This window comes from Triturus cristatus, chromosome 2_2 (genome assembly GCF_964204655.1).
Source record: "Triturus cristatus chromosome 2_2, aTriCri1.1, whole genome shotgun sequence".
NCBI lineage: Eukaryota > Metazoa > Chordata > Amphibia > Caudata > Salamandridae > Triturus > Triturus cristatus.
In genome coordinates, this window is record NC_140582.1 from 207,653,828 (window position 1) to 207,672,924 (window position 19,097).

General features: G+C 49.1%; 1 protein-coding gene across 26 annotated transcripts in view; it reads left to right on the forward strand.

Moving 5' to 3' along the window:
* SEC31A (SEC31 homolog A, COPII component) overlaps window positions 1-19,097 on the forward strand; it is a 350,984-nt gene that overhangs the window by 186,712 nt on the left and 145,175 nt on the right. For all 26 annotated transcript variants that reach the window (XM_085641210.1, XM_085641201.1, XM_085641203.1 and 23 more), the window contains exon 12: window positions 7,882-7,956. In XM_085641210.1, the coding sequence (XP_085497336.1) occupies window positions 7,882-7,956 (75 nt within the window). The remainder of the gene's footprint in view (window positions 1-7,881; window positions 7,957-19,097) is intronic.

The window sequence follows — 19,097 nt, forward strand, 5'->3', positions numbered from 1 at the left end:
GTGTGGACGTATGGCGGTGTGTGTGTGGACGTATGGCGGTGTGTGTGTGGACGTATGGCGGTGTGTGTGGGGACGTATGGCGGTGTGTGTGGGGACGTATGGCGGTGTGTGTGGGGACGTATGGCGGTGTGTGTGTGGACGTATGGCGGTGTGTGTGGACGTATGGCTGTGTGTGGACGTATGGCGGTGTGTGTGTGTGGACGTATGGCGGTGTGTGTGTGTGGACGTATGGCGGTGTGTGTGTGTGGACGTATGGCGGTGTGTGTGTGTGGACGAATGACTGTGTGTGTGTGGACGCATTGTGTGTGTGTGAACGCATGGCGTGTGTGTGTGTGTGTGAACGCATGGCGTGTGTGTGTGTGTGAACGCATGGCGTGTGTGTGTGTGTGAACGCATGGCGTGTGTGTGTGGACACATGGCGTGTGGACACGTGTGTGTGGACGTATGACGGTGTGTGTGGATGTATGACGGTGTGTGTGGACGTATGGCATGTGTGGACGTATGGCATGTGTGGACGTATGGCATGTGTGGACGTATGGCATGTGTGGACGTATGGCATGTGTGGACGTATGGCATGTGTGGACGTATGGCATGTGTGGACGTATGGCGTGTGTGTGGACGTATGGCGTGTGTGTGGACGTATGGCGTGTGTGTGGATGCTTGGCGTGTGTGTGGATGCTTGGCGTGTGTGTGGATGCTTGGCGTGTGTGTGGATGCTTGGCGTGTGTGTGGATGCTTGGCGTGTGTGTGGATGCTTGGCGTGTGTGTGGATGCTTGGTGTGTGTGGATGCTTGGTGTGTGTGGATGCTTGGCGTGTGTGTGGACGCTTGGCGTGTGTGTGGACGCTTGGCGTGTGTGTGTAGATGCATGGCGTGTGTACGCATGGTACGTGTGGACACATGGCGCGTGTGCGTGTGGACACATGGCGCGTGTGTGCGTGTGGACACATGGCGCGTGTTGGCGTGGACGTATGACGGTGTGTGTGTGCGTGTACGTATGACGGTGTGTGTGTGCGTGGACGTATGACGGTGTGTGTGTGCGTGGACGTATGACGGTGTGTGTGTGTGTGTGCGTGGACGTATGACGGTGTGTGTGCGTGGACGTATGACGGTGTGTGTGTGTGCGTGGACGTATGACGGTGTGTGTGGACATATGACTGTGTGTGTGTGTGTGTGTGTATGACAGTGTGTGTGGACGTATGACGGTGTGTGTGTGTGTGTGGACGTATGACGGTGTGTGTGGACGTATGACAGTGTGTGGACGTATGACGGTGTGTGTGGACGTATGACGGTGTGTGTGGACATATGACTGTGTGTGTGGACGTATGACTGTGTGTGTGCGTGGACGTATGACAGTGTGTGTGGACATATGACGGTGTGTGTGTGTGTGTATGACGGTGTGTGTGGACGTATGACGGTGTGTGTGTGTGTGGACGTATGACGGTGTGTGTGTGTGTGGACGTATGACGGTGTGTGTGTGGACGTATGACGGTGTGTGTGTGGACGTATGACGGTGTGTGTGGATGTATGACGGTGTGTGTGGACGTATGACGGTGTGTGTGGACGTATGACGGTGTGTGTGGACGTATGACGGTGTGTGTGGACGTATGACGGTGTGTGTGGACGTATGACGGTGTGTGTGGACGTATGACGGTGTGTGTGGACGTATGACGGTGTGTGTGGACGTATGACGGTGTGTGTGGACGTATGACGGTGTGTGTGGACGTATGACGGTGTGTGTGGACGTATGACGGTGTGTGTGGACGTATGACAGTGTGTGTGGACGTATGACGGTGTGTGCGTGGACATATGACGGTGTGTGTGTGGACGTATGACTGTGTGTGGACGTATGACGTGTGTGTGTGGACGTATGACGGTGTGTATGTGGACGCATGGTGTGTGTGTGGATGCATGGCGCGTGTGTGTGGATGCATGGCGCGTGTGTGTGGATGCATGGCGCGTGTGTGGATGCATGGCGCGTGTGTGTGTGTGAACGCATGGCGCGTGTGTGTGTGTGAACGCATGGCGTGTGTGTGTGGACATATGACGGTGTGTGTGGACGTATGACGGTGTGTGTGTGGACGCATGGCGTGTGTACGCATGGTGCGTGTGTGGACACATGGCGCGTGTGTGGACACATGGCGCGTGTGTGGACACATGGCGCGTGTGTGGACACATGGCGCGTGTGTGCGTGGACGTATGGCGCGTGTGTGCGTGGACGTATGACAGGGTGTGTGTGCGTGGACGTATGACAGTGTGTGTGTGTGTGGACGTATGACTGTGTGTGTGTGTGTGTGGACGTATGACGGTGTGTGTGTGTGGACGTATGACGGTGTGTGTGTGTGGACGTATGACGGTGTGTGTGGACGTATGACGGTGTGTGTGTGGACGTATGACGGTGTGTGTGTGTGTGTGTGTGTGTGTGGACGTATGACGGTGTGTGTCTGTAGACGTATGACGGTGTGTGCGTGGACGTATCACGGTGTGTGCGTGGACGTATGACGGTGTGTGTGTGGACGTATGACGGTGTGTGTGCGTGGACGTATGACGGTGTGTGCGTGGACGTATGACGGTGTGTGCGTGGACGTATGACGGTGTGTGCGTGGACGTATGACGGTGTATGACGGTGTGTGTGTGGACATATGACGGTGTGTGTGTGTGGACGTATGACTGTGTGTGTGTGGACGTATGACTGTGTGTGTGGACGTATGACTGTGTGTGTGTGGACATATGACGGTGTGTATGTGGACGCATGGTGTGTGTGTGGATGCATGGCGTGTGTGTGTGTGTGTGAACGCATGGCGGGTGTGTGTGGACATATGACGGTGTGTGTGGACGTATGACAGTGTGTGTGTGTAGACGTATGACTGTGTATGACGGTGTGTGTGTGGACATATGACTGTGTGTGTGTGAACGTATGATGGTGTGTGTGTGTGTGGACGTATGACTGTGTGTGTGTGGACGTATGACGGAGTGTGGAAGTATGACGGTGTGTGGAAATATGACGGTGTGTGGAAGTATGACGGTGTGTGGACGTATGACGGTGTGTGTGGACGTATGGCATGTGTGGACGCTTGGCGTGTGTGTGTGTGTGGATGCATGGCGTGTGTGGATGCATGGCGCGTGTGGACGCATGGCGCGTGTGGACACATGGCGCGTGTGTGTGTGTGGACACATGGCGCGTGTGTGTGTGTGGACACATGGCGCGTGTGTGTGTGGACACATGGCGCGTGTGTGTGTGGACACATGGCGCGTGTGTGTGTGGACACATGGCGCGTGTGTGTGTGGACACATGGCGCGTGTGTGTGTGGACACATGGCGCGTGTGTGTGTGGACACATGGCGCGTGTGTGTGTGGACACATGGCGCGTGTGTGTGGACACATGGCGCGTGTGTGTGTGGACACATGGCGCGTGTGTGTGTGGACACATGGCGCGTGTGTGGACACATGGCGCGCGTGTGTGTGTGGACACATGGCGCGCGTGTGTGTGTGGACACATGGCGCGCGTGTGTGTGTGGACACATGGCGCGTGTGTGTGTGGACACATGGCGCGTGTGTGTGGATGTATGACGGTGTGTGTGTGTGGACGTATGACGGTGTGTGTGTGTGTGGACGCATGGCGTGTATGTGGACGTGTGACGTGTGTGTGGACGTGTGTGTGGACGTGTGGCGTGCAGGCCCCTGGCAGAGTGCGCGAGCCGGACGGTGCTCCTCCCTCAGCTGTCCTTGTATGTGCCCACATCCACCCTGCAGCTCCTGTGTGCCCACTGTCCTCCTGTGTTGGCTGTCTGTGTGCCTCCCCACCTGCCCACAGCCTTCTTTCTATGTGCCACCCAACTGCCCCTTAGAGGCCCTCTGAGCGCCCCCGCTGCATTTTGGACATCTCACCTCCCTTAGACGTTTCCATAGAATGCTGCAGCACCTCTGTGTACCCCTGTCCCCGAGCTTGTGGCCCGCAATTCCTTTGTGTGCCCTTGCGCTCACTCTAGCCACTGTATGTCACCTGCCTCCCCTAGAACACTTGTTTGTGCTTTCTTCTGTTGCAAGCCCCTCTGTCCTCTAATTCTCCAGCTCCCCTAGACTACAAGATTGAGAAACCCAATAGGTATCGCTTGTAACTTAAAATACAAACTAGCCTATTGGCTTTGACAGTGGCTTTTTTTTAGTCTGTCCTGAAGTTTGCAAGATATTTAAAAAAAAAAAAAGAAAATGTGAGCCCATGGTTAATGAGGTGTTTTTTTTAACACCTTGAATCTACGGGCTCATTTTAACGAAATACAATAAAAAATGTTTTGCTAAGCTCATGCACTTAGGGAATTTATTTTTATTTATTTTTAAATGATTGAAGATGTTGAGGACTTTAGTCCTGCCCTTTGGCAATGGAGGAAGTAGTTGTGGTCTCTAAATAGTCTGCCCCTGACCTTCCAAAGTCGAAGGGGGGTTGTGTGATTTCTAATGCCCGACAGCTTGCCTAGAGGTAAGAATAATATAATGCCCCCACCCCTTCTCACCTTACCCAAGGGCAATGGGAAGCTTACAAAACAAGAAACATGCAAGGTAGTTGTCAACTTTCCTTGTGACCTTTTACCCCAAATGGGGGTACAGGGCAAGCAGTGGGTGACAGGTGGCGCACTCCTCCCTGGTCTATAGGATTATATTGGATCACAGAAGAGCTTGTTGCATACCACCCATTCTTGCACCATGTTTTCCACCTGGGACCAGGGTCCATGAACTAGTTATAGGTGATCCTCTCCTCCAGGTCCCACACTTTCATGTGGTCCTTTCCAGCCAGGCCGGGAATGGATAATAGCTGCCACTTATGAATAATGCTGTATCGGATTGCCTGCTGTGTGCTGCTTTTTCTTTCTTTCTGTTCTTCTGTGTTTGCGAATATTAGTACAAAAGTCCATTGTGCTTGTACGAGGTACACTTGTGGGCTGTTGTCTGGCATGCATAATTTTAGTTTGTGAAATTTTTTCAATGTATACGTACTTTAACATACACATTAGACACTCAGATATTACCTAATGTCTTCAGAATGGCTTAACATATGTTTTTGGCCAAACCACGAAAGTGCTTTGAATAACTAGAAGACCACTGCCCTTGAATATTTGACAGTCCATTCAGCAGTTTTGGATTTATGTATAGTCAAACAGAACCTATGTGAAATCTTATTTTAAGGAGAGTGAAAAATTAGTTTGGACTTCCCCACCCTTAATACATTTTGATGTGCCCAGAAGTTGCTATTGGATGTCCTTCCGAATATTTGTTACCCTGAGTATGGTGCAGATTGTTCGAAGGTGGCAAGAGCTATTAAGGATCTAAAAATCTTCTTTTTCATGGAGTGAGGTGTCAACTATAACTAAAGAGTAACAATGTATGTCTTTCAATGGAAGGGGTTGGGATACTAGCACCTTAACCATTGAATTTCATAACCTTCTATCTTTCATGCTGAAGGAAATGTTAACTTAGTTTTCCCCTAATTCCCTTTAAACTTTAGTTGTTATGGAAAATATATGTGGGTCACTGGATGCGTTGACTACATGGTCTACAGTCATGTACCCCTGCCCTTAAGGCTTAACTCTATGCATCTGGTATCCCAACTTTTGATTTTGACACTCGTTTTGCACAAATTTAGCATGTACGTAGAAGCCTAATCCTGTCCCTTGACATGATTGAGTTCTTACAGACTTGTATTATGACCTGGAAAGATGCAACAAATCATGCTGTCATTGACATTGCTGTCCCTGTCATGGGTTTAGCATAGAAAGCAGTGGTGGTAGTTTCCCTACCCGCATTAGCTCGGACATTAAAAAACATATATTTGCTTCCACCTGTCAGGAGCAGGCATGAAGGGTGAGAGCAGACACTTGTTGCTGCTTGCAAGAAAGTGGAAGAAAAGCATGTCTGCTCTCACTCGGCATAAGTTTTAAAAATGCTCCGGCTGGATGGGAACACGCTTAAGTTTCTTTGCCCGTGCTCATCGGCAGTAAAAAGAACATTGCTCCTGCGGGAGCAATAACAAACAGCTACTCCCGCCAGGTAGGAGCAGTGCCAGTTCCTGCAACATGAGGGCGCCCTGGGGTTCCCTCCGTGGCCACCAACTTGTTGTTTGGTGGGTGCTACAGTTGGACACCGTGGCACCAGTCTAAAACAAGCATTTGCAATGCAAAAGGTCTCACATTTACGAGAGTTTGAGCTATTGGCATTTACAACGCCAATAGCTTAAACACTTGCAAATGCTAGACCTATTGCATTGCAAATCTTTTTTGTGTCAAAGCACCCCATGCTGTGCTTTCACGTTAATGGAGAGTGCACCCCTTTCTTTAGACAAGCAGCGTGGGGAGTTGCCAACATTAAAGTGAGACAGCACCATGGGGCCTTTGACACAAAAAAGCATCTGTTTGTCTAGTTGAAATAATGAAATAAATGAAATACCAGTATTTGTAAAGCGCACAGCTACCTCCGAAGTGGTGTCCCGACGCTGGGGGCCCTCGGGAATATTAAGCGAGCTATTGCCTAGAATCACATGCTGCTGGGCTAACCTGCTGCCGGCGATCGAACCGTTAACCCCGTAGTCCAGAATCAGGCACCCTGGCCGCTGCGCCACACCTCTTCACAGACAAATACTTATTTTTGTAGAAGTGCTGCATGCCGCGCTTTCATTTTAATAGCGGCTGCGCACCTTTTTTTAAACGCTGCTTGTCTGAAGAAAGGGGGACAGCCTCCATTCATGTGAAAAAGCCGCATAGGCGTACTAAACAAACAAAAAGAAATAATTAAGTAAGCGCAGCCGCTATACTTAAAGCGGACCGTGATGCTAAAATAAAGAAATGCGGTCGCTATAGTTAAAGTGGACTGCCATTAGTACTTATATTTAAAATAAAAGTACGCGGTTTGCTGCGACATAGTGGGTGGAATTGGGAAAATCATTTAACAAAATAGTGCTCACAGCCAGGATAAAGCAGACGGTGTAAAAAGACAAGTAAAAGGTCCAGTCGTTATGGGAGGTTACAAATGCAGACAGGGCGGTACCAAGGAGGGACTAACCAGTCTATTCAGGAATGAAAAGCAACGATTTTGCAAGGACAGTAACAAGAGCCCATTGAAAAGATGGGCGGAGCTTCAAGTCCCTTCCTCAATACAGCATGACTCGCAGAGCAGCGCATGTGCTGCCCAGGCTTGACCTTAATAAGACAGGCCCCTGGGGCTGGAGTCTCTGGGGCCTAATAGGCCCCGCCCCTTAACATGTGTTTTGGCTCCACTGTATTTCTAACACAGGTCTCTAGTTACTATAATTTGAGGTAACTTTAACTGGTCAATTTCAGTGTTTATTTTCTTTTCTATTTCTTTTTTTTACTTTAAACATGAAAACACTGACATTTTCAAATAACTTTGTTACTTTAACATTTGTTTTTTTCAGTGTATATAAATAATCTTGAATCTGTATCGTTTGGAGTACAGCCGCACAGAAATCTCTAAAGTGCAAAATTTCAATTTTTACAAGTGCTGAATGTCGAATGTTAAATATACTTTGCTATAGAGCTTTTGTCTATCGAATTTATTCCCTCACTTCCTGGTTATCTTTCACTCTTCTACTGTGCCTCCCAGTTAGAACCCAGTGATATTTATTATTTAACTCTTAACAAATTGTTTCTCTTTCTTGATTACTGCCCTGTAGTAGGAAGACTGTAAATTCATTTTTAAAGAAATAATCCTTATCACATAGGACCCCAAAGCCTACTAGGGATTAATGTCCTGACGTTTAACGAGTTATCAGAAATTATATGATGCAGTTCATATCATATTTATGTTTTCTCACTTTGCCTAATTGACGGTTAGCAGTTTCCAGTGCTAAAATCTTTTTTTTATGTTTTGTTAGGTTAATTTTGAAGAGGACTCTCGTGGAAAATACCTTGAACTTTTGGGATACAAAAAGGAAGAGCTGGGGCAGAAGGTAGAGATCAAGGGAACTATGTGTTTGTCCTTTAGCGAACCAGCAAAATGTCACAAAATATTTTGTCCCTTTATGTAGTCTTGATTTAAATCTCAGCTATTCAGTATTGTGTCCTCAAGTCTTTCTTTAAAAAAGATAGTAGTTGTGGATAAATGAAAACTTTGATATCCCAATCTGCTCATTTGCAAGATTGGCCCACGTACTGTACTCTTACATCAGAGCACATCACCCTTAAAGAACACTTCTCTCTGAACTTGTATTTGATTTTTACCAATAAAGAGAAATGGATAACCATAATAGACATGTTACTTTGCCAAGGGTCTAAATAAACATCTCACTGTGCGCACAGTGCCACTAGATTCAGGTGAACCATTCAGTTATTGCATGCCTTCTCTCCAGTCTTTTTAGTCTATATTTAAATGTAGGTTAGAAGACTAAAATAGCGATTTATTTTATATTTTATACTCATTTCAGTAAGCTTTTCACATGTTGTAAATATTTATTTTACCCAATAGTGATCTCTGTAATTGAATTTTTGTGTTGATTTAAAGAAACCTTCGAAGTGGTGTTAATTAGATGCATCATAGTAAATGTACATGGCTGTACATCGATAGGTCTTCTTTTGGGCCGGCTATTCTCTTGGTTCTTCATCTGTTGACTTGCAGTAATGTTTATGCATTGAACTGAATCTTAGGGATTTGTGGAGTTAATTTTATTTGTAGTTTGTATGGAAACTCTTAATGCATCTAATTCGGAGTTTAAGAAATTTAGCAGATAAAGACATGGAATATGAAGGGATGATGACTGTTTGAGAAACACCTACAAATGTAAATGGATGGAACTTTGTTTTTACTGACTATTTCCTACCTAATTGTGGCGCCAAAAATAAGCTTCCTTGAGGTGCTGCAGAACCAGCTGTCACAAAAGTGGGGTTTTCTTTCTGTTAACATTTGCCAAGATCCTCTCTCTTGAAGAGCATTTTCTTTCAATGAAAATGAAGTTTGCCATCAATTGTTGGGGCGATGATAGCCTCTAGAAGTCTGCTTTTTACTGCCTGCTTATTTCCCTGATCACATTACTACAGTTGAGCTTCTACGCCGGCCACACGCTCGACCCCCTCTTCTCATCCAGCAAGCACGTCACCTTCAGCCACTGCATCGGACTCCACTGGACTGACCACAGCTGCGTCCACTTCAGCTTCAAGAAGAACACGGTCCACCACCACCCGAAGCAGGTTCCCCACAGAAACTGGAGCAAGATCACCGTCGACCAGCTCACCACCTCCCTCAGCCAGAACCCACCGGTCAGGACAACGGACCCTAACACAGCAGCCCTCGACCTCACGCAATGGCTGACCTCCTGTGCCAACGACCATGCCCCACTGAAGAACCCACTCACCAGGCCCAGAAGGCCCCCTGGTTCACCGACGAACTCACGGACTCCAAGAAGGCCTGCCGCACCCTCGAGAAGGCCTGGCTCCTCGACAAGACCACCGACAACATGACCGCCCTCAAACTCGCCACCCGCAGACATCACCAGCTCATCCGCACCACCAAGAAGAAATCTTTGAAGGAACGACTGGACAAGAACGCCCATGACAGCAAGGAGCTCTTCAACATCGTCAAGGAGTTCTCCAACCCCAGCACCGGCAACAACGACATCACTCCCTCGCAGGACCTCTGCGACTCCCTCGCCTCGTACTTCCACCGCAAGATCGCCGACATCCACAACAGTTTCGGCGCTCCACCCCCGCACCCATCGACCGAACCTACGCTCCCCGCCGCTATTCTCCAGACATGGACCAAAGTGACCCCCGAAGACACGACACGCATGATAAACACCATGCACTCCGGATCTCCGACCGACCCATTCCCCCACCATGTCTTCAACAAGGCTGCCTCTACCATCGCACCCCACCTCCGAGACATCATCAACGCCTCCTTCGACACAGCCACCTTCCCGGAGAGCTGGAAGCACGCCGAGCTCAGCACACTACTGAAGAAACCAACAGCGGACCCGACCGACCTCAAGAACTTCCGCCCCATCTCGCTCCTTCCCTTCCCTGCCAAAGTCATCGAGAAGGTCGTCAACAAGCAGCTGGCCGCCTTCCTCGAGACGAACGGATCCCTCAACCCATCGCAATCCGGATTCAGAGCCAACCACAGCACCGAGACCGCCCTCATCGCAGCCACCGACGTCATCCGAGCCCTGCTCGACAAAGGTGAAACAGCGGCACTCATCCTCCTTGATCTCTCCGCAGCATTTGACACTGTCTGCCACCGCACCCTAGTCCAACGCCTCAACGACACCGGCATCCAGGGGAATGCTCTGGAATGGATCATCTCATACCTCTCCGGCAGAACACAGAGAGTACGCCTCCCTCCGTTCCGCTCTGAGGCCACCGAAGTCATCTGCGGCGTCCCGCAAGGATCGTCGCTCAGCCCTACTCTCTTCAACATCTACATGAAACCCCTCGCTGCCATCGCACGCCAACACAACCTCAACATCATTTCCTACGCCGATGACACCCAGCTGATTCTCTCCCTCACCAGAGACGCCGACACCGCCAAAGCCGACCTACACGAAGGGATGAAAGATGTCGCCGAATGGATGAACATCAGCCACCTGAAGTTGAACACGTACAAGACAGAAGTCCTCATCCTGGGACCGTCGCCCTCTGCATGGGACGACTCCTGGTGGCCCCCGGCCCTGGGCACCGCACCCAAGCCAACGGACCACGCACGCAACTTGGGCGTCATCCTGGACTCCTCCCTATCGATGACCAGACAAGTCAACACCGTCTCCTCATCTTGCATCCACAACCTCCGCATGCTCCGCAAGATCTTCTGATGGATCCCGACCGAGACCAGGAAGACTGTCACCCAGGCCCTCGTCACCAGCAGACTAGACTACGGAAACACCCTCTACGCCGGTACAACAGCCAAGCTTCAGAAAAGACTTCAGCGTATCCAGAACGCCTCCGCCCGTCTCATCCTGGACGCCCCCCGACGCAGCCACATCTCGAGCCACCTGAGAGACCTGCACTGGCTCACTGTCAACAAGAGGATCACGTTCAGACTCCTCACCCACGCACACAAATCCCTCCACGACCTGGGCCCAAGGTACCTCAACGACCGCCTGACCTTCTACACGCCCACCCGACAGCTACGATCCGCGAACCTCGCCCTCGCCGTCGTCCCTCGCATCCAGAGAGCCACCGCCGGAGGAAGATCCTTCTCCTACCTGGCGGCTAAGACATGGAACTCCCTGCCCGTCCACCTGCGGCTGACCCAGGACCACCTCGCCTTCAGGAAACAGCTCAAGACCTGGCTGTTTGAGCAGTAGCAGACCCCCTCCCCCAAGCGCCTTGAGACCCTTCCGGGTGAGCAGTGCGCGATATAAATTCCATGATTGATTGATTGATTAAGTTACTTATGTGTCAGATTTTACTAAAGTAGTCTAGCAAACTATACAATTATCCCTAAATGCTATAGAGTGACTGATATCTGGAACCAGGAAAGTTGACCACATTGCCACAGTTTTGCTGTCATTCAGCTGACTTCACATTAAGATGGAGTGCACTTTGAAAATACAATGCATTGTCCAAAAGGCTCTTCACAATAGCTATTTGGGAGAGAAACTGATTATCTTACTTGGTTCAATTCCTCCGCAAAGCACAAACTGTACTCTGGGAGTATCATCATTTAAGAAAGCTAAAACTCCAAGTAAATCCTAGTCCGGAGGTGCAGCTAGAGTCTGGACTGGTTTCTTGACTGTAGGATTGCCCCTCATTCGACCTAAAGTATGCTGCAAATTTTTCACAAAATGCCTCACTTGGTGCCATCTTGGATTCTATCGACAGGGGGATTCTGGGATTGTTTGGTGACGAAACCCTCCCAGAAAGTGATGTAAAGTGGGAAGGATTCTCTCCTGGGAACTTTTGCCCCATTGTCTAGTGAGTCCACCCCTCCACAAACGAGAAGATGGCAAAAACATGGTGCTCCAGACACATAGTCCTCTGATCATTACTTTTGTGGAAAGAAGATGGTGGGATTGCCTTGCTTCTCCCTGTACCCAGCAAAGAGAGGCTGCACCAAAGACTGGATTACACCCATTGCATCCGCATAGAGGACTGTGCCTGCTATGCCTTCTGCTGAAAAACAACTCCCCTTGTGCCAGCATGGGAGAGGTCATTCAAAGGGCTAGTTGGTTAAGCTTCCTGTTAAGCTACAGGATCACCAAAACCTAAGGGCCCTGCACTTCTTGAGATCTCAGCTGCCCAGAAATACCAACCTGGCACTGGATGACGACCTGCCTGCTGGACATGAGTTCTGTCCTTCCAAAGATGTCCATGGGACTTGTAGCCGAAGTAGACCTGGGCCCCAGAAAGGAAAGAACTGCGTACCTGTAAACCAATGACCAGTTGACCAATGGGGACTAAATGCACTTGACTTCCCCACTGCAATGTCTGAGATTGAGCCCTGAGGCTAGAGACAACCCTTGAAGTTCATGTACACTTGGGTGGCCTGAGAGAAGCCCCTGCATCCTCTTCAGCATCCTAAAAATCCAGCATCAGGACCACTTCTTAGTGGACCATGTTACAGGAGAAAAAGACACATAGGACCCTAAGAGGGCTGGAGGTGATGGGTAACTGTCCCGCCGGACCAGAGTGGTCCTTGTGACTGGCCCCACCCTGCTGTGGCCTATCCAAGCTATAGAGAAGTAGCTGCAGTAGCCAGTTGGCTTAGAACTGCATAAAATAGTTTACCTAACTTTGAAAAAGCATATGTTCGAGGCATATGAGCTGTAGATTACACACTGTGCATAGATCGCCATCTGGTGTTGGGCCCGGATGTTGCAGTTGTTTTTCTCTTGGAAAGTCTTTGGAAGTCACGAGGTATGTGACTCCTCCTTTGGATCATATTGCGCAGGGGCTTCGGCTCCATCCTCAGATTGTTTTTCGCCAGCAGGGAAATGATGGAGCTTTGTAAGAAACAGGAAAGATGCCCATGTGTGCTGTATCTAAATAAGATAAAACTGGAACAGATAAATTTAGCCGGGGAGGCGGGTGGGCGTGTGTAGATCTGCAGCTCTACATGCCAAGAACTGATGCATACTGGGCATATTCCGTTCGAGGTATATGAGCTGCAGATTACACACTGTGCATAGATTGTGTAGCAGTACCCCCTCTTAGCGGCGACCACCAGTATCTGTTGCAGTTGTTTGAAACTTTTTTTTTTTCCGCCATCGGGCTTGGATGTGTTCTTCGCGCTCCAGTTCGGAACCGTTCCAGTTTTCCTGTTCGGCGCGCAATCCTCCCCCCTTCGACGTTATTGTCTCGATCGTGTTCTCCAACACTAGACGCGACTCTCAACAATTTAAGTCTTCGATTCCGGTCGTCGACGAAGGCCTTCGGGCCTACCTGGGCTCCGGTCCTGGCTGATGGAAAGGACTCCATTTAAGAAGTGTCCTCAATGTGGGTCGAAGTTTCCCCACACCGATCTCCATGAGGTGTTCAACCTCTTCCTCTCCCTAGAACACGAGGCAAGGGACTGTCCAGCTTGCGCCTCCTTCCGATCGAAGAAGACGATCCGGGACCGACTAGCAAGGAGAACAATGGCACACTCGTTGACTTCGATCCCCGAGGACATCTTCCAAGAAGGCGTCGATGTCCCGGAACAACAGCACACCGAAGAAGTCCTCGTCAGCACCTCCGAAGCTGACGACTCCGACTTTGAGGACATTACTCCGGCACAGAGGGGCGTGAGTACAGACGTCGACCCCGACCCTAAACCCCCCTCCACGCCATTGAAAAAGGCTTCGGTCACGCCTTCGGGCCTAGGTATGCACCAAAAGACTGCTTCCCATACCTCGCTTTCGGGCCCGGTTAAGAAGCCCATCAAGCCTTCAGGCAGCTCGGGCTCGAGCCAGCCTACCCTCGGTGCCGATGAAAAACCTCATCGGCACCGACACAGAAAAAGAAAACGCCCCTTTCCTCGTCCACGCCAAGCTTGACACCGAAGCTCTCGGCGCCGAAGACTGGCACCGGCTCCTCGGCACCCATAACACCCTCGGAGCCGAGCAAGAAGCCGAAAAGCCTCGACTCCCAAACCTCGAAGCCGAAAGCCACCTCGGAACCGAGGAAGTCATAAACCCCACGGTTCGAAACCAAGAACCAGTGCCGAATCGACGCCGAAAAAACCCACGGCTCTGACACCATCGGCACCTAAGGATCTGCCCCTTACAGACGAACTGTTTCGACCCGATCCTTACCAAAACACCCTCGTAAAAGATCCAAAGACTGGTCATTTGTCGCTTAGCACCCAAAAAAGACCACTTGACAAGCCTGCACCAGCTCCACCACCAAAAAGGAGAGACTTTGCCACCTCGCCTTTGAGGATTCCTTCACCCCCTCCTCCACCTCCTCCTTCTCCCCCACCTCATCATTCTCCTACACCATCTCCAGTTGAGGATGATGATGATGATGATGACATTATCTACGACACAGGGGATGGGGCAGACAACCAACCAACGGGGGACCCTACTCCTACAGGCTCCCCAGACCCATGGGACGACTACAACATCTCAGATGTCTCGAACGTCCCGCAGGACGAGCTTTACCCTTCTAGACTCTCCGTTCCCCCCCCCCCCCCCCCCCTCCCCTCCCCCCAGAGAACACCATGGGCTTTAACCTACTACTCCATAGGGCTGCCCGCTACCACAGGGTTGATCTCCACACAAACCCCGTAGAGGAGGACTTCCTCTTAGGTACATTCAACACTGCACACAGGTCTACCTCAATCCTGCCGATGCTTAAGGGAGTTATTAGGCACGCAGCAGAGGTTTTTAAAGACCCAGTTAGGGCCAGGGTCATTAACCCACGTATTAAGAAAAAAATATAAAGCCGCCCCAACAGACCCACCCTATGTTAAAGGCCCCGCACCACTAGACTCCCTGGTAGTCTCCAATGCGAGGAAACGTGCCAATTCCCAGGCATCAGGTGAGGCACCACCGCCAGATAAGGAGTCTAAACTCCTAGACGCCTCTGGCAAACGGATGGTGTACCAGGCGGCCAACATCTGGCGGATCGCTAACACACAAGCACACCTAGCCAGATATGACAGGGCATATTATGATGAGCTGGAGACAATCATGTAACACCTCCCTAATAAATATAAACATAAGGCCAACGAATTGATTCAAGAGGGCAAAAACATTACAAACACTTCCATTCGTTGTGCCCTCGATGCAGCTGACACCGCCTCCAGGCCAATTAATACCAGCACCCTTCTGCGTAGGCATGCTTGGCTACGCATCTCAGGTTTCAAACCTGAGGTTCAAAGTTCCATCCTCAACCACCCCTTTGATGAGAAACATCTGTTTGGTCCTAATGTTGATATAGCCCTCGAAAAAATGAAGAAGGACACAGACACGGCAAAATCTACGAGAGCCTTGCAGTCGCAAGCTCCCAGGCGCTCCTTTCCCCGTTCCTCCTTTAGAAGCAACACCAGAGGCTACTCCTCCGACAGCGCCTCCACTTCCTACAAAACCCCTACCCAATCCACCTTCACATGGGGGTTATCAAAGAGGCAGTTACAGAGGTAACAGTAACAAAGGCAGAGGCAAAACTAACACCTCTCGCTCTGCCTCCACCCCCACCCAGTGACTTCCCTCCACTTCCCCCAGACTATTCCACTCCAGTCGGGGGTAGACTTCACAATTTCCTTCCTGTCTGGGCTGCCATCACCTCACACAGATGGGTACAACAAATAATCCAATCGGGCTACTGTCTAGAGCGAACATCTACCCCCCCCGCCCTTTCCAAAGGGCGACCGTTTCTAGAGCCCATTCCTCAAATAGTTCTAACAGCGGACGCATCGCTTTCTGGCTGGGGAGCTCATCTACTACATCACACCATGCAGGGCATGTGGACACCTCAACAAAAGTTACTCCACATCAACCATCTGGAGTTACTGCCCACATTTCTAGCCCTGAAAGCCTTTCAAACACACGTCTCAGGCAAGGCTGTCTTAGTCCGCACAGATAACATTTCAGCAATGTATTACATCCAAAAACAAGGCGCCACACACTCTCTGCAGCTCTCTCAGCTAGCACAGACCATATGGAGGTGGGTCATACCTCAAAACATTTTTCTCCTAGCACAACATGTCCCAGGAGTCCAAAGCACCATTGCAGATCTGTTGAGCCGTCAAACTCAACAAATGCACGAGTGGGAACTTCATCCACAAGTTCTTCAACCATTCTTTCAAACGTGGGGGCAACCACAAATAGACCTCTTCGCCACCCATGAAAACGCCAAATGCCCAACCTTCGCCGCCAGATATCCACACCCATTGTCCAAAGGCAATGCGATATGGATGAACTGGTCAGGCAAATTTGCGTACGCTTTTCCGCCTCTCCCACTCATTCCATTAGTGGTGCGCAAACTACAGCAACACTCCCTAACTCTCATCCAAGTTGCTCCAACTTGGGCCAGACAACCGTGGTACACCAGATTGCTGGAACTCTCCGTAGTTCCGCACCAAAAATTACACCTCTCTCCACGCCTCTTAACCCAGAACCATGGAGAGATCAGACACCCGGACCCAGCTCAGTTCAACCTTGCGATCTGGCTCCTGAAATCCTAGAATTTGGCTACCTTAATCTTCCCCCTGACTGTATGAACGTCATTAAAGAAGCTAGACGTCCTACCACTAGAGCTTGCTACGCAGCCAAGTGGAAACTATTCGTGATTTATTGTCACAACAATAATATCAATCCCTTGGATGTGTCTATCCAACACATCATAGGCTACTTACTACACCTACAAAGATGCAACCTAGCCTACACGTCTATTAGACTACACCTTGCTGCCATAGCAGCGTATCTACAAAATAGACAGCATCTATCCTTCTTTAGAGTACCTGCCATAAAAGCCTTCATGGAAGGCCTCAAACGAATAATTCCCCCTAGAGTGCCACCCACACCGGTATGGAACCTAAACATCGTTCTCACAAGACTAATGGGGCCTCCATTAGAACCTCTACATAAATGCGAGCTTCAATATTTAACATGGAAAACAGCTTTCCTTGTAGCCATTACTTCCCTCAGAAGGGTCAGTGAAATAAAAGCACTCACCATTCAAGAACCTTTTCTGCAAATGCATCATAATAAGGTTGATCTCCGCACTAATCCAAAATTCCTTCCTAAAGTCCTTTCTCCCTTTCACCTCAATCAATCTGTGGAACTGCCCGTATTCTTCTTGCAGCCACAAACCATTGCAGAAAGAGCTCTGCACACCCTAGACGTCAAAAGAGCTTTACTCTACTACATCGAGAGAACACAACCTTTTCGCAAGGCCAAACAATTATTCGTGTCTTTCTCACTACCACACAAAGGCAACCCCATTTCCAAATCTGGGATAGCTAGGTGGATTGTTAAATGCATACAGATTTGCTACCACAAAGCAAAACGAACGCTATCTGTTCCCCCTAAAGCCCACTCTACACGTAAGATTGGGGCTTCCATGGCATTTTTAGGGAACATCCCCTTAGATGATATCTGCAAAGCAGTTACATGGTCTACACCACACACTTTCACTAAACACTATTGTGTAGATGTGCAAACTAAGCAACAAGCTAGTGTGGGCCAGGCTGTCCTCAAAACACAGTTTCAAACAACTGCAACAGATATTGGTGGTCGCCGCTAAGAGGGGGTACTGCTACACAATCTATGCACAGAGTGTAATCTGCAGCTCATATGCCTCGAACGGAATATGTCCAGTATGCATCTGTTCTTGGCATGTAGAGCAGCAGATCTACACACGCCCACCCGCCTCCCCGGCTAAATTTATCTGTTCCAGTTTTATCTTATTTAGATACAGCACACATGGGCATCTTTCCTGTTTCTTACAAAGCTCCATCATTTCCCTGCTGGCGAAAAAGAATCTGAGGATGGAGCCGAAGCCCATGCGCAATATGATCCAAAGGAGGAGTCACATACCTCGTGACTTCCAAAGACTTTCCAAGAGAAAAACAACTGCAACATCCGGGCCCAACACCAGATGGCGATCTATGCACAGTGCGTAGATCTGCAGCTCTACATTCGAAGTACAGATGCATACTGGTAAGTAGCATATTCCTTCTGGTTTCCCTTGATAGATTTTAGTCATTTTGGTGTATATTTTAAGATAAAAATAAACCTTATTTTCATAAATTGGTGTCCGTTTTTATTGTGGTGTTTCTTATTAGCTGTTTTGGTACTTCTAAATGCTTTATGCTTGTTTCTTTGATTAAGCCTGACTGCTCTGTGCCACAGCATTCCAGGACTGAGCTAAGGGTTTTATTATAGAAAACAAACTGGACTTGATAAAGATTGTGATATTATTACATGGTAAGGTTTCACAGCCACACCACATAATAATCCACTTTCCTACGCAGCACACCTGGAACACGGGGTACATGTTTTCTCATACTTAAACGATTAGCTGCTAAAGGCGAAATTGTTAAGACTGTGACAGGAAAATATACAGACACTAATAAAGACATTCCACAAACGGGGATACTCCCTCAACTTGGAGAAATCATCCCCAATTCCAGAAAGGGGTGTGATGTTCCTAGGTGCAAGACTACATTCTTTACAAGTCAAAGCCTTGCTGGTGACAGAGAGTACAGGCACTTTCGGAGCACAGACACTGACAGAGCAATCTCATCGCTACCATAAAATACAAAGGACTGGTGGATGGGTGTGGTATGCGCTAAGTTGTAAGAGAATCATACAGTAAGTAGTAACCTCAAATAAAAATGCTCCAAGGATATTGGGTAACGACCACCTTACGTTGCCAACTGTGTTGACAAAGGGCCACACATATAATGAACTCAGCAATCAATATCCTGAGCAAAAAGAGTTGATAATGAATTGATAAGTCCACTCAGTTTTTCTTCATAGAAGTCTTCTCAGATCTTTGTTAATTCCAAGTTTTGCACACAAGTAGTTACTTCAGGCCTTCAGGCCATCAGCAAAACAATATATAGCCAATGACTCCAGCCTACAGCAAAAAGACCTCCTAGCCAGCATGTGTTTCATCTACATGGCAATTACTGTATATAGTCTGGCAACATCAGGTATAAACTCGTGTCTCT